The 16,834-nt window shown below is 41.1% G+C and overlaps 1 protein-coding gene across 2 annotated transcripts; it reads right to left on the bottom strand.

Moving 5' to 3' along the window:
- Positions 1-9: 9 nt before the first annotated feature.
- Positions 10-4,419, bottom strand: LOC113587445 (heart- and neural crest derivatives-expressed protein 1-like). 2 transcript variants are annotated; one of them, XR_014124760.1, is made up of 3 exons: positions 2,839-4,419; positions 2,216-2,377; positions 10-2,078 (listed from the first exon to the last, which is right to left on the bottom strand). XR_014124760.1 is itself a non-coding variant. In XM_027026110.3 (2 exons), exons 1-2 carry the CDS (start codon positions 3,310-3,312, stop codon positions 2,279-2,281), a joined length of 573 nt encoding a protein of 190 aa, XP_026881911.1. In that variant the 5' UTR covers positions 3,313-4,418; the 3' UTR covers positions 10-2,278. The 2 variants fall into 2 exon arrangements, 1 of the variants encoding a protein (XP_026881911.1); XM_027026110.3 differs by having other exon boundaries at positions 10-2,377; positions 2,839-4,418.
- Positions 4,420-16,834: the final 12,415 nt, after the last annotated feature.

Genomic DNA, 16,834 nt, shown 5'->3' with positions numbered 1-16,834 from the left:
GGTGGAGTTTATTTTCCAATAAACGTTTTCCAGTACTTAATACTCCAAGTAGCCACCAGGGGGTGCTGATAAAACAGGTTAATACTGGCAGTACACAAAAGCGCTTCAGACCAGAACTGTTAAGAACTTTTTTTTTAGTTGACTGTGAAAAAGATTTTCTCATGAAAGCTGCTCCTTGATTTTGCGTCACTGATTTGAGTGATGCGGATGTATATTTAAATGTTATCAATCCTGAACCTTTTCTCTGTAGAGCGGTGAACTCTGAACAGATTAAAGCAGATTGCAGACGTCCAGACTTTTGTCGATTCTGTAGTCCAGCACTTTGGAAGAGAAACATTGTTCACCTCATCTAGACAGATTCAATGATTTTCCAAACAGTAATTTCCCAGTGTTTAAGCCTGACAGGACTGTTCCCAGGTCAGCATGTTTTTGGTGTACGTATGTCCTGCCCAGTGACGTTTAAAGTGGATTGAATCTGGGCCGACGTCGTTTATGTGCAGACATCGGCTCATTCTGCAACGTCAGTGAGAAAGATCTGGTGGCAACTCATCATGCCTGTACCTCTTCCTCCACCTTTCACAGATACAGCACACTTCAGGCAAAGGAGAATTTATTTTCTCTTTGTTTTCTTTGTTTGATTTTCTTGTACAGGTTTGTTACAGAATTGAACAGGTTTCCTGGGGATACGTTCTGCTAAAAGCACTGTGAGTAACCATACTGGACAAAAGCTGCAATGTCCGACGCCTCCAGTGTGGTATGTTAAGGGTGAATAAGGTGGATATGCACCAAATATTCTCTCTCTGAATGTTGGTGGTGTAAGTGCAGCGTGTGTGCTTCAGCTCCCCTCGTCACCTCTGACACTTAAGTCACTGCTAATGACTGACTTCATTGCAATAAGAACCTAGTTAAAGAAGCCAGGTAATGTCTTCTTCAAGGTTTGTCTTCAGAGACACTGTCATTATAAATTATACAATATACAGACTAAACATGTTACTATCCAAATCTTTTAAATTGTTTATTTTTGCCTTTAAATTATGAGTGCATTAGGTTGATTTTAGCCTTAAATGTTTGAGTTAATTGGGTAAGAGTTAATTTACTTGAAGTTAATTTACCTCGAAATGTTAAGGCAGCAAGGATCCTTTTTAACGTTAAAACCTTTTACACTGTTCATTACAGTGGTACGACCAATGAGCCTGAAGTCCAAACAGTTTCAGAATTATTTCTTCATTTTCCATCAGTTATTAATGGTGAATATTAGTCTTTACAGTGAGTAAATGACCAGCAGACCTTCCCAGTTAAATTGACAGTGTTTAACCTTTGTGAGCTCTTTATCTTAATGTGAAGGTGCTTTGGCGAACTGATGAGCTTTCTGGAGTTGGGTAGGAGTAATGGTAGCAACTCCAGGTATTTTTGAAATACAGACCAAAATGGATCTGAGATTGACATTTGTTGTATGAATGTCGAGTGGAAGTCTATAATTTACTGTGACATGCTGATGTTTTAATTGGTGCAGACGTTTCAGATGGTGACATTATTGTTTTTATGTGTATACGGGCTGTGCCTAAATTGGCCATTTTAAATTGAATTATATGACATTTTAGAATTTGTTTTAAAAAGATCTGGTGATATAAATTACTGGTTGAGTTTAATTGCCTAATCTTACAAAAGTATCCGTAAGAATTATTTTCTCTATTTGATGGCTGCTAAATCGCCTTTCTAAGTAACATACGACGAGTACATTACGTCGACTACATAAGGGTGTTCTCGGATTAGAGCAGAAACTGCAGATTATAGACTGTAGGGCACAGGGATAGGATACCTACTTTCACACACGTTTACTTACAACTGGTAGGTACTGCTTAAATGAGAAAACTAGGTGTTTCTCACGGGGCCAGTGGCGATAATCACTTTGAATTACTCGCATATTAATAAGAGGAAACAGTCAACAATTATATTTCCGAATTTCTCAGAAATAATTTATTAAATTGTTATTAATTTTGTAGTAAATCAGTCAGAATGTGACATCGCAAATATGGCAGCTTTGATTTCAGTTCGCTCCAACTGGTCCTGGCGGACTCCTTGAGGTAGATTTTCAAAATTAATATATGATCGCTGATCAGGGAAAACATTCCAACAGTGCTCACATTTACCTTTTATCCAATTAAATATCTGAGAGAATATGATCCAAAAGTCAAAACAAGTTGTTCATACACACATCTTCATCTGAGTCCACGTCTGATCCAACATTGCGCTCCTGCTCGCTCCTGCTCGCCCCGGCTCACCCCGGGCTGAGTTCCAGAGCCCAGACGTGCTGCGGCCATCCCGACCTCCCGCTCCTCTTCCTCTCGTGTCCTAAAGACTCCTGCTGGCCTTCGTTCTGTAAAACCCCGTTTTAATTATGATGACAACTTTAACATAAAGGCTAGTATAGTTTGAACCGTTTTAGCAACTTATGGTTTGCATTGCAGTGGATCTGATAACTGGGCTTCTATTTTATATATGACCTGCTTCCTCTGCCGGTCCATATTACCTCTGAATGTGTCCTATATGGGTCAGCGCCCACGTCATGTTGTTTCATGATTTAAGTGACTGTGTGTTCCTCTTAAATGTGATTGTAGCTCCTCACTGCAGTGTGGATGGGAAGGTGCCCTGTGGTGGCACAGGATGAGCGGGACGCTTCAGTATTATTTGCTCCGTGGACACTTCACTTTTTCCATTGTGCAACCCTGCTACACATTTACTGAAGCTGCTCTAAAGCGGTTGACGACTTTCGTGCGGGATGTTGATGCATTCTTAAAATAAATCTAATTATAAGTATTTAAATGAATTGTACCTTACCATTTCCCGTTTCCTCTTCAGATTTCTACTGTCAAATGTCTTAAATTCAGCGCTGAATTCTTCCGCTCCCGCGGAGTCTTGCGCCAGCACGTCTGTGAGGTACGCGATATAGCTCGTGGCCAGCCGTAGCGTTTTGATCTTTGACAGCTTGGTGTCCGCGGGGACGTTAGGGATGCACCCGCGCAGCTCCGCGAAGGCCGTGTTGATGCTCTCGGTCCTTCGCCGCTCCTTCTTCGGGCCCGGAGCTCTTCGCTTCCCCATCCTTGACGAGAACAACTCGGCGGGACTGGCACGGACCGGACCGGGAGATCCGACTTCAGCAGAGTAAGAAGTTTGTAACTGGAATTCCGCTGGGATTTCTGAATGATTTACAAGCCAGCTCTGAAAATAAGGCTTATCTTGATGACACCGTGGCACTAATGGGAAAGCTTCGCGCATCAGACGATAATGCTGGTAACTTCCAATAAGATTCATTTTTGCAAGGGCGACTGTCTCCGCGCGCGCTTAAAGGAGGCTTCAGTCAAAGGAAATCTCGCTTTCTCTTACTGCGACTATATTTTTAAAAGATATACTTCTACATTGTGCAAACAGTTTTGGCTACAAGACCCTTTTGGCATCACTATCACTAAGAGTTTCCCGACAGAATCCAGCTGGCCCAAAGAACAGGCGTGTGTGTCCCGCTCCCAGCGCGGATCGTGCAGTGTCCCGGGCCCGGTGTGTGTGCCGCGCGGGGTGACGGGCGCTTAACGACCTCCGAGCCAATGGCTACAAGTGCTCGTGCGATAGGGTGGAGATTTCAGCTCAATGTCATGTTGTAGTGAGGAGATCCGGTCACAGGTCTGCACCCAGGATACTGACTACGTTTTACCCTTCAGCAGGGTTACAGTGTCTTATTTCACAGCAGTCACTGTATGAGAAGGTATGGTTTTGTGACTATTTCAGTACAGTCGTTGGTGTGGTGAGTTTGTATGTTTTCAATCCAGCCGGTGTCACAATTCGTTTTCCTTTTTCGTTTTTTCATTAACGGATGTGAGATATCTGACGCATCAACTCAGTGCCTCTTACATCTTGCTATATATTGGAATAATCCGTTATGTTTTCGTCGTTTCGCCAGTGTTACATAGGCTATGTGTCATTTAGGGAAGCTGTTCTGTGTGTGTGTGTGTGTGTGCGCGCGCGCGCGCGCTTGTTTCCTACACCGAAACACTCTTCTCTAATTTTTTAGTCACACTAGACATTCTGATTTTATAAAATGAAACAATAAGAAAAATGTTTCCTTATCAGTAATTGTCAATAAATAAATGAATAATATGTTAATAGGCTATAATATTTAGACATAACAAACAATATTATTGTTTATTGCATTTAAGAAGGATCTTGAAGGATTCATAAAAATACCCTGTGAGATTTTTTATGGCCGTAAGAAATAATACGCTTCAAAAAATGATGTTTAGTTTATGATTAAGATGTATAGGTCCGTTTCTGTGCGGTATTCACATATTCAGGTTTTGGATAAATATGCTAAACTTGTTTTAACCACGAGCATACGTGTAGTAAGAGCAGGCGTAACATGTTCATTTGTCATTTATCAAATTGTTATCTTAACCGTTTGATTAAAGGTGTGTTCCAAAATGCATTTGTTGTATATTTAATAATTTAAACGTAGATTGATGAAATACCCATTTCCTTTAGACCGATAGAGTGAAAACATAGCTGGACTGACTGCATGTGACCAAGTTGAGCGGTATCTCAGCATCTACGGTGGCGAGGGCCACATGGAAGAAGCTCAGGTTCCCTCAATGTTGGTGTTGAATCTCCATCCCTCACTCTAGAACATGGTTCCATTACACTCCGTGACCTTAAGAAAAATCGTCATTAAGAAACTTCTACAATTAGCGATTAATGATTTGTCTGGTGGTGCATGGGCCCTTTTCTTCGAGGGATCTTTATTACTCAGCTATTAGCCTTGTAGTACTGGACTTCGCTGGACTAGGTAAGCTAAGGTAAGCTAAGGGAGGCTTTGCAATCCTTTGCAGCAGATATTCACTTATTTTTAAATGTATAAAGCTGTCAAACATTTTTATCTGCTGGTATATTTGGTATACATTATCTAAGCTCTGCGAGTGATGTAATTCTTTCAACTACATAGCAGTTGTTACAAGATCTTTTACACCCTCTGGTCATTAAATACACTAAATACACTCTGTACCTGAAATAAAATGTAATACCTTGCACCATATTCTCCATGACACACTGACACACTCTAATGAGCATCTAGTTTGAGCAAAGTAAGACAGGACATGTCTGTGGCAGTTTAGAGTAAAAAACAGTGTGCTCCTTGTTGAGACCTAAAGAGTATTTAAGGAGCAGGTGTTTAAGGAGTGTGTGTTTAAGGATCCAGCTATAAGGAGTGAAGAATGCTTTGGTTCCCTCCAGAATGTCTTCTTTTTGTTTGTTTGTGTATTTATTTGGTGTCTTGGGATGTCCTGTTAAACCTGTTAAATGTGTGAACCTCCTCATAAGTTCAGGAATATTTGCACTTGTGTTGGCTGTACAGTCTCATTGAGTTCTACAGTTTAATGTACCCATTTATTTTCCTACTACTCCAGTAATGGCAGCATGTCATACAGGTTAAATAGATCTTTTAAACTCATAGCCGCTCTCCCTTCCTCCCCAATCTCTCTTTCTCTCTCTCTCTCTCTCTCTCTCTCTCTCTCTCTTTCTCTCATATTATTGCCTCCCATGACTCTCCCCCTCTTGCTATCAGCCCCAGTAAAGATAAGAGGTCTGTGTGGAATGCCGCTGAGGTGTGTGTGGTTGGGGGCTGCCTGCCTGTATTTACTGTGGGGACGAGTGCTTCATAAGTCCTAGCTGTCCTGGTCCACTGATTTATTTTCTGTGTATGGGGACAGCAGTGGCTGGTAGACCCGCAGCAACCCACACACATACACACACACACATACACATACACACACACACACACACACACACACACACACACACACACACACACACACACACACATACAGCCCAGCATCTACACACACACACACACACACATACAGCCCAGCATCTACACACACATACACACACACACATACAGCCCAGCGTCTACACACACACACACACACACACACACACATACACACATACAGCCCAGCGTCCACACACACACACACACACACACACACACACACACACCTACAGCCCAGCGTCTACACACACACACACACACACACACACACACACACATACAGCCCAGCGTCCACATACACACATACACACATACACACATACAACCCAGCATCTACACACACATACACACATACACCCCAGCGTCCACACACACACACACACACACACATACAGCCCAGCATCTACACACACACACACATGCACACATACAGCTCAGTGTCCACACACAGACACACACACACACAGCCCAGCGTCCACACACACAGACACACACATACACACACACATACACACATACAGCACAGCGTCTACACACACACACACACACACACACACACACACAGCCCAGCATCTGACATTTATGCTGCTGTGTCCTGCCCACTAGCCTGACTGGCACATTTACAGGGACAGATGGACAGACTTTTGAGAGTTAGGATGCGGGAAATGCTGGTGAGTAGCAGTCTAGCCTGGGAACTCAGTAGGAATGTCTGGGGATGATTATGTTACAGCAAAAGTAATGTTTTTTTTTACTGCTAGGGAGGACATTAATGTTTTATCAAACCGTACATTGAGATAATTGCTGCTCTTGATGAAAAGTGAAAAGTCTTTTTTAAAGCAGTCATTTTGGTTTTATTTCTTTTCCTGACTGGCTATGACTCTGATAAAAGGCTGACTTCTCTGTGACCCTCATAATGATGTGTTTTATTGTTATACACACTTTAACACTTTAATACTTTTTACTGATGACTGCTCCATTGTTGGATACATCACCATGGACAATGAGGAGGAGTACAGAGGTTTGATTGAGGTCTTCATAACGTGATGCCATAAAATCATCTGAAACGTAACATCAGTAAAACCAAAGAGATTATAGTAAATTATCAGATAAACAGAAGCTCCCCTGTCCCTGTTTTCATTCACAGGGTGGAAGTAGAGACGGTGGTCTCCTATAAGTACCTTGGAGTACAGATAAGCAAACTAGACTGGACAGATAACAATGATGTCCTCTACAGGAACGGACAGAGTAGGCTGGTCTGGCTGAGGAGGCTGAGGTCTTTCAATGTGTCCAATAAACTGCAATCAGACTATACAACAATATCTGAAGACACTGTCTGCAATCAGACTATATAACAATAGCTGAAGACACAGTCTGTCTGCAATCAGACGATACAACAATATCTGAGGACAATCTGTCCTCATGCTGTCCAGCACTCTCCTCATACAATAACTTGAGTCTCTTTCTCCCACTTCTATTGCACTAGACCTTTTGTTAATCATTACATGGCATGTGCATGTGTATATATTGTTTATTCTGTTTTTTCTATTTCACACTGTCACTTTCATTATGCTCAATATCACTAGTCAGTGTGTATCACTAGGGGATGGGGTGATACTGGGGCAACTGTCTTTAATATAGTAATGGACCCTATAGTTTTTATTTTTACTTATTTTATTGTAGTTCTACTTTTAACTCCATTTATTCTGTGCTGGAGCTGCTCTATCACTCGAATTCCCCTATGGGGATCAATAAAGGAATCTTATCACACATATACACACATATACATACACACTGTGGGGGAGGCCCATGGAGTACATTTCATTTACAGCATTATTGTCTGAATTTATAAAACAAATGGCCCACTGAGCTTTAAGAATTCTTCACCTGAATATACATCATTTTGTCTGTAGATTAATAGATTGTCTGTAGATTAATCTTGAAATTATAACATGACCTAATCTGTAGTTTAGGGTCAGCGTCAGGGTTAACCTTGACTGCTAGAAGAGATGTGACATCTACTGTAAGGTCCATACTCAGCACTCAGTTCATTCTCCTAGCTGTGTGTGTTTGTTCTGGACTGTAGTGCAGGACTGAAAAGAAATATGTCTGGCGTGTTGGTGTACTGGTGTAGTGATGTATTTGTCATTTTGTTTTTCTTAATTGGTACCATGGAGCTGATCAACAAAAGTACATTTACATTTACGGCATTTAGCAGACGCTCTTATCCAGAGCAACTTACAAAAGTGCTTTGTCATTTACTCATAGAATATATCCAAGTACAGTATAGTAGGTTAGAATTAAACATACCAATGAACTAGAATACTGTAGAATATAGGGATGAATGCTGATACCTAGAAGTGCACAATACATAAGGTCTATCTTAAACAATGATAAGTACTATAAACAATAAGTGCTAGAGTTTGTTAAAAAGCATAAATAATGCCCTACAATAAGTATTAAATTAGTCAGTCAATAAGGGAGCAGTGTCAGTTGTCCTTTAAATATTCTGCAAATAGACGGGTCTTCAGTCTGTGTTTGAAGACTGCAAGGGACTCTGCTGTCCGGACAGCAAGCGGGAGTTCATTCCACCATCTTGGAGCCAAGACAGAAAATAGTCTTGATGCTTGTCGTCCATGAGACCTGAAGCAAGGTATTTCAAGCCGAGCTATACTTGAGGTTCAAAGTACTCGAGGTACAGATCAGGCTTTGACCACTGACCTCATGTATGAAGAGGCTGGTCCATTTTTGGATTTGTAGGCAAGCATCAAAGTTTTAAATCTGATGCATGCAGCTACAGGTGCATACAGCCAATGAATGGAGTGCAGCAGTAGTCTAGCTTTGAGATCACAAGAGACTGCACAAGCACCTGGGTAGCTTCCTGCGAAAGAAAGGGTCAAATCCTTCATATGTTACAAAGGAGGAATCTGCAAGACCAGGTTAGATTAGAAACATGAGTTGAGAACGACAACTGATTGTCCAAAGTTGTGCCCAGGCTACGGGCAGCTTTGGATGGTGATACCAGGGAGTTCTCAAAGGAAACAGTGAGGTCATGGTAAGGGCTGAGAGTACCTGGGATGAACAGAAGCTCAGTTTTACTGGGGTTGAGCTTCAAGTGGTGGGCTGTCATCCATGATGCAGTCAGTCAAGCATACTGAGATACGTCTGGAGACCTGCATGTCAGAGGGTGGAAAAGAAAGAAATAATTGAGTGTCATCAGCATAGCAGTGGTAGGAGAAACCATGAGAAGATATTACATCAAAAAGTACTTGAATAGTTATTCAAACAGCATTCTATTTAATTCTATTTTATATCAGGACTTCAGCACTTGTAATGACACAATAATTATTCCTTTGAAATTGTACACTGTTAGGTCTCATTTAAGTGGTTTAATACATACACCATATCCTTAAGACAACAAATTTGACTTTTAGTCTAACAAATTAAAATTATATTCAAGAGAAAAGTCTAAACATGTTGCTCATGTTTGCATGGATATCACTAGAAACAAGATTTATTACTTTGATGATGGAATGTTCTGTGTGCTTTGTTTTCCTTTTACAGATACAGTTAAAGAGCTTTCAAAAGCATTCTGGTTTTTACTGTTGTTTGGTGGCAAGCACTTTGGATTCTGTTTTCTGTGTTGTTTTTAAACAGGTTCTTACACTACCAGGTACAGTTCACATACACACTATAAATCACAGGGGTAAAGTCAGGAAAACTACAGGAGAAAAACCTCCTTTTAATGTGAAGAGAATGTAAACAAAAACGTTCAAACTGTGTCAGGAACAGAAACAGATTCCAGAACAGCATGTAGAAAATGACACCTGCAAAACCTCATAATACCACTGTAGTACACCAACCACTGGACTGAACAGAACCTCATGATAACACTGTAGTACACCCACCACTGGACCAAACCATCCAGCTGCTAAAACATCTCTAGAAAAGCAGTTATAAAGACCAACATGAAAATAAAAAGCAGAGAGTATCTGTGTCTCATTACCTGAAACTAGGAGGGGGAACCGCTCTGAACCGTTGGGAGAGGGGAGCTAGGAATTAAGCTTTTTGTGCTTCACATAGTGGGCATATAAACTCTGCAGCTACATAAACTTTAGCAGTGGTAAGTAAGTCTGTTGCAGGTTTATGATGTACTACAGATGAAGATGTTTTAGAATATGCCCATGTTTGATTTATAAAGGCCTATTACATAATGTTGTTTATCATGGGGCATTACTGAGCTTCAAGACCTTAAACTTTGTACTCTGTCTAAAGCTGATCAGGAGGGCTCCATTCGGAGTGTTAAAATAAGGCTTCAGTTGTGGCAACAGAGGCCTGTCAGACAAAAGTGCTCAAAGAAAATCAATATTTTAATGTTAAAATGAAAGTGTAATTCAGTGTGTGATATTGAGATGTGTAGGTACACATTAAGAAGCGAATCTGTCCACCATCAAAACTCTTATTGTAAGATCACTGAGAAGGCATGAGAATAAATATGTAGTATTGTGTTAGTTCTTGAGAATAAATAAACATAAAGAATGTTAATTAGATAGATGTACCAATATTTCTACTGTGTGTAGACCCTAGTGTTGAAATTTGTTGTTTTAATAATTTTTTTTTTAAATATTGCTTTAACAATATTTAATAATTTAAATTTAAAACTTTACAAATTTCTGAATCTTTTATCTTTTATTATTTTCATAATATTTATTATTTAAATTATGGACTTTCTTCCTATTATAAATTTTCTTTTTCTTTGTATTTGATCTATTTGTAAATTTTGAAAAAGCAACATAAACAATTAAGTTTATTATTATGTATGAACTGATTTCATGCTTCAGAACATTCCAGCCTGTTCCAGACAGAGGGGAGACTGGAATGAGTGGGGTGAGGTAGGTGAGGTGAGGTCAACCTGAGACAGGAATAAATTGGTAGTAATTATACTGATAGTATTGGTTTTCATTAAATAAATATAAATTACTAATTTGTCTACAGGTTAGGGATTAGGTTAAGGTTAGATTAACCCTGGCTTCTAGGGTTTATGTGGACAAATCTAACCAGTTGACAAATCAGCGGGAAGTACTACAAACTGTGCTTGTACTGTTAATCAACATGGCCTTTTTATGCTGGTTTTTGTTTTACTTTGAATTTATTTGAAATGATATTTAGATTCAGAAACAACATGGGAGAGGTCCATATTGATCTCTGAGTAGACTAAATCTCACGAGAGAGGTTCATATTGCTCATTGGTGGGGTGGATGATGTTCCAGGCCCTGTGGCAACTCATGGGGCAGTTGCACAGGGGGAACTTGGAGCTGTTCCATTCTGGGCTGTTCCATTCCAGGTGTGTGTGTGTTGCTTTTCTCGTGTCTCTGCCTACACAGTTTTGTGTTGTGCTGCTGTTCTGTGTGGTGCACACACCAAGGCATGAGCCCTCCTAAACCAGACAGCTGCTCCGAGCTGCTGCCACACTGGACGTCCTGTCATCCAGTTTGGACTGATGACACCCTGACAAGATTATAACACACCATGACCTGGAGCAGTAGATTACATCACATTCACCGAAATTAAATTTCACTTTGACCTCATTCCTTGTCACCCAACATTCCGTGGCAGAAACAGAAATCAGTGTGGCAGCACGTTTGAAACACAGGACTTGTGTCAGCCGCGTTCACCACTAGCACACGTGCTGAGCGACAGGGCTGACGACCCCACAACTTAGTGAGTGTTGCTGCACCTTTTACCTGCCCACACAGCACAGGCAGTGTTCAGCAAGAACTACACATTCAGAGGAAACTTTCCCAAATCCGTGTTTCAGCTCTCTTTACAAGCTCATAAAACCCTACAGGAATAACATTTAAAGTCCAAATTTGATTTGCTATTGAGAGTTCAAATTACAAGTTGACCTTGCAAAGAAAAACAGTCTATAATCAGAACATAAATGACATTAGTATGATTGAAAAGTGTGATGTTTTGATAAAGTTTTTGAATGTTAGTCACAGTTTACTTAGTTGAACACAAGCCACTCACAATATATTTTTCCTTGTTTTGAAACTCACAACTTCCTGTTTCCTCCAGGGTTGAAAAGCATTCTGAAAGCTGAATGGGATGTAACCTCATTAAAGGGGCGGTTGTAAATCTGTCTCTCAGTCTTCAAGCACACCATGGCCCATGTGGCTGCTGCAGCCCACTCCCTTTAAATAGGCATTGTTCCACATTTGCATTGGTCTAATTCTAATGACATCCTAATAACCAGCTGTGCAGCATCGGTGTTTTTCCATCTCGCCTTAACTTTGTTACAGGCCCTCCAGCAAGCACTGCAAGGTGTCTGTAATTAGTGCAGGTTATGGGAGGGGGCTGAGGGGGGTTAGTGGTGAAGGGGTGCAGTGGTCTGGCTGAAACTTGGCTCAGGCACATGGGGCAGGGAGTAAGCCCCTAGAAACGTACGTTCACCAGGAACTGCTACAAGCCACCATCCCTTCAGTCACTGGGCTGAAACTCATAACTCTGAATAACTGCTCCTTAGTTTACAGTGTCTTGTTTTGTTACTGAATCAGCTCCATGTCTACTGAAAACCTTTAAGTCTGCAAACAGACACACAGGAATATGTATGGTTTGTTTACATTTTAGATGATTGTTCATATGACACCAGTATAATCCGTGGTAAGTAATATTTGCCTTTATAGCTGGTTAGCCTACAGGAAAGGGATTAGGACTTGTACAAGTTCCTCGTTTGAAATATTTTCTAGCTGTCTGCCTTTTTCTTTGCCTCAGGTATTGTAATAGTGCACTATGGCCTAACACAAAACGTCCCTAAAACCCTACTCTCTAAAACCCTACTCTCTAACACACTACTCCCTAACACACTACTCCCTAAAACCCTACTCCCTAACACACTACTCCCTAACACACTACTCCCTAACACACTATCCACAATCAGACACTACTCTCTAACACACTACTCCCTAACAACACTATCCACAATCAGACACTACTCTCTAACACACTACTCTCTAACACACTACTCCCTAAAACCCTACTCTCTAACACACTACTCCCTAACACACTACTCCCTAAAACCCTACTCCCTAACACCCTACTCCCTAACACACACTACTCCCTATCACACACTATTCCCTAACATGCACTATTCCCTATCACACACTACTCCCTAACAAACTACTCTCTAACACCCTACTCCCTAACACACACTACTCCCTATCACACACTATTCCCTAACATGCACTATTCCCTATCACACACTACTCCCTAACAAACTACTCTCTAACACCCTACTCCCTAACACACACTACTCCCTATCACACACTATTCCCTAACATGCACTATTCCCTATCACACACTACTCCCTAACAAACTACTCTCTAACACCCTACTCCCTAACACACACTACTCCCTATCACACACTATTCCCTAGCATGCACTATTCCCTATCACACACTACTCCCTAACAAACTACTCCCTAACACACTACTCCCTGTCACACACTGCTCCCTCCTTGGATCCACACTGAGAGAGGTGAGGGATAGATTTCTGCTTCCTTCAGGGTCACCCAAAGACATGAAGACATAGTGAATTAAATGTGTTTACTCTGACTACACTAAACATTTACACTGGTGAGGAAGGTAAAGGTGACTGAAGACTCTGTCCTGGATCCTCCATTGAGCTTTGTGACATCTGAAAGTTTAACACACATTTTGGGCTTCTGTCACCATCTTGCATGAGTCACTTTCAGAATCCAACAGACATTTACAAGAGCACAAGCTTTCAAAGTCAGATAAACTTTCTCTACATTTTTCTTCTGGTCTCCGCCCCGCCCGCTATTCCTGCCAGTGAAGCTGTGCCTGAACAATCCTTTACTCTGTGCTCCTATAATTCATTACTCTGAGTTCTTATTATTAGTTAAACTATCTAATAATAACAGTCCATTACTCCCAGTAAGTGTAGTGGTTAAACATCAGTGGTAACCCTAAAACCTCAGTGGGCACAAGTCACATAGCTGCAATAATATAGACATTAACATGTGCAGCGCATTCACATCTTACTGTGTTGTGGATTTGATCCTGAATGCACATAACTGCTGTTTTTACCACGATCTACACTTAATCACATATACTGACAAATTCAAAATGTGTTTTTAGAGAGCATTCATTAAAAACCCAAAACAAAAATCTCTAATTCACAAAAGTATTCAGACCCTTTGCACTCCAAATAGTAGTCAGGTGTTTCCACTTTGATTAACTATCCATGAGGTGTGTTTGAGGTGGAGTTCACCTGTTGCAATTTGAATTGATTGGACATAGTTTGGAAAGGCGTACACCTGGGTGTATAAAGGCCTACAGTTTATACTTTACTGTCAGGGGCAAAAACAAGCCATAAAGTCCAAGGAACTGTTTGTGTATCAAGGCTTTGAGTGTGTCAGGACCTCTGAGATAAGCAGGGTGCTGTTTTCAGCGGAGCCTCTGAGATTGTCAGGGTGGTGTTTGGGTTACTGTTTACTATGACATAAAGGAAGAAAGGTAGGGGGTCTTCTGCACATTAAATAATAATAATTAAACCGTGAGAGTCAGTACTATTATGTTTAGACTATTGTTTCTTTGTTTGTTTCGGTAAAGTGATATGATATGATAGAACCATCATTTTCTAAAGTTTTTTTTTGTTTTTGTTGCTTTTGGTTTTGTCATTGCAAAACATGACAATTCAACAATTTTTTTTTACTGTTTATGATTTAATACAGTGCAGATGTCTTTATGAGCATGACCTGGATCAAAATAATAGATTTTTCCTCATTTTAATCCTGACTCAGAATAGAAGGTCTTAGCCAGCATGTTCATCGTCAGTGTTTGTGTAAAAGAGGAGTGCAGACACACACATTCACCACCCCAGTTTGTTTACATGACTCAGATTTCATAATTCAAACTCTGACCATTTGTCATGTCATGAATATGAATGTTAGGGTTAGTGAGTGTTTCCATGTGCCTTACCTTTCAAAGTCTGAGACATCTGAAGCAAAGCAGAGCTGGTGCAGAATCCTGTGTGCAGGGAAGGTTGTGTGTGTCTGCAGGGAATGTTGTGTGTGTGTGTGTGTGTGTGTGTGTGTGTGTGTGTGTGTGTGTGTGTGTGTGTGTGTGTGTGTGTGTGTGTGTGTGTGTGCAGGGAAGGTTTTGAGTCTACACGTGAGTGTGTGTGGTGAGAGGATGAGTGTGTATGATGAGAAGGTGAGTGTGTGGGGTGAGAAGGTGAGTGTGTGTGGTGAGAGGGTGAGTGTGTGTAATGAAAAGGTGAGTGTGTTTGGTGAGAGGGTGAGTGTGTGTGATGAGAAGGTGAGTGTGTGGGGTGAGAAGGTGAGTGTGTGTGGTGAGAGGGTGAGTGTGTGTAATGAAAAGGTGAGTGTGTTTGGTGAGAAGGTTAGTGTGATGGCATCCTCGAGCATTGTTCACCCCCAACCCCAAACACACAACCCACAGACTCTTTGTCACCATTTTGATTGGTAGACTAAACAGGGCAGGCTGTTCATTAGCTCCTGAAGCACAAACATTAAAACATTAAGATGTCTTCGGGGAAACCGAGGCCAGTATGTCTCTTACTGTCTCTCTGTCTGTAATCTGGTAGAGCCTACTCACACACTCTCTCTCTCACACTCTCTCTCTCTCTCTCTCTCTCTCTCTCTCTCACACACACACACACACACACACACTCTCTCTTTCTCACACACACACACACACTCTCTCTCTCTCTCTCACACACACACACACACACACACCACTCCACTTACCTGACTCATGAATTTCTGTCAGTTCTTGGATTTGATGAGAAGCCTCACAGCTAAAATGAATATAGAGAACAAATGAGGAGAAAGAAGGGCAGGGAGACAAACAGAGAGAGAGGGAGGGAGAGAGAGAGGGAGGGAGAGAGAGAGGGAGGGTCAAGGGAGAGAGAGAGAGAGATAGGGAGAGAGAGGGATAGACATACAGAGAGAGAAGGAGGGAGAGGGAGAGATAGAGAGAGGGAGGGAGAGGGAGGGAAACACAAGCACAATTAATTCTGACTGCACATAACAATCCCCACTGAGTCTACATGTAACGTTTAAGTGTCACCATTACTGCTTAATGAATAATTATTTATGATATGCTGGAGAAACTGAAACAGCTGATGAAATGCAAGTTGGAGGTGAGTTTAGTAATGATGTCACTAGTGTCACCTTCTGTATGGCTTATGTTCTTCTGGCTCCTGAATAAAGGCAGTTTATGGGAATGTTCATATCTGAGGGAAGGTTCTGCTTGTCCCTTGGATATGATTCCAAGTCATGTAAGAAATTCAGAGCCTGTTTTAGGTCGTTGTGTTTGACATAAATGAACTGAGCATCACGTCTGATTCTCCCTCCTGCACAATCTCCTCATCCCATAGATCTCTGTGTAGACACAAAGTATCAGTGACCTGTAGGCTGCTGGGATAACACACTATTTACACTTAACCCTAGACTTTAGATTTAACCTCAGACTTTAGACTTAACCCCAGCCCTTGTGCTGAAATTTATTATTGCTGTCTTTAAAGCTGCTGCCACAAGATGCGCGTGTGTGTGTGTGTGTGTGTGTGTGTGTGTGTGTGTGTGTGTGTGTGTGTGTGTGTGTGTGTGTGTGTGTGTGTGTGCATATGAGGCTGTGGTAGAACAGTAAGAGTATGGTTATACAACAGTAAGTGTATGTTTATATGTCACCGTGCTATAACAGTAAGAGTTAAGGTTAGATGTTACTGTGGTAACATAAAGGTAAATTGATAGGCATACAAACTGCAGCGTACTTTACAGTACAGTATATGTTATAGCTATACTAGAAATGAATGTTTTATGAAATGCTTAACAAGGTAATACTCATGTCTCACTTTCATGAGACTTTATTGTCTGCATGCAGCTGATGGAGTACTGCCATCTAGTGGCCTAAGATTTGACACTTTCAGTAAGTGAGCTCATTTATTATTATTGCATTAATCCTTTTGGCAAACGCTCTT

This window comes from Electrophorus electricus, chromosome 8 (assembly GCF_041902795.1).
Source record: "Electrophorus electricus isolate QZ-2024a chromosome 8, ASM4190279v1, whole genome shotgun sequence".
In the NCBI taxonomy this organism is placed as follows: domain Eukaryota; kingdom Metazoa; phylum Chordata; class Actinopteri; order Gymnotiformes; family Gymnotidae; genus Electrophorus; species Electrophorus electricus.
The sequence above is the reverse complement of the archived record's forward strand: the minus strand, read 5'-3'. Positions and strand labels throughout refer to the sequence as shown.

Coding starts and splice junctions, on each gene's coding strand:
- LOC113587445 (XM_027026110.3), bottom strand. CDS start 3,312: ATGAATCTTATTGGAAGTTACCAGCATTATCGTCTGATGCGCGAAGCT. Junction 2,378..2,838: donor TGAAGAGGAAACGGGAAATG/GTAAGGTACAAT, acceptor GGGGTTTTACAG/AACGAAGGCCAGCAGGAGTC.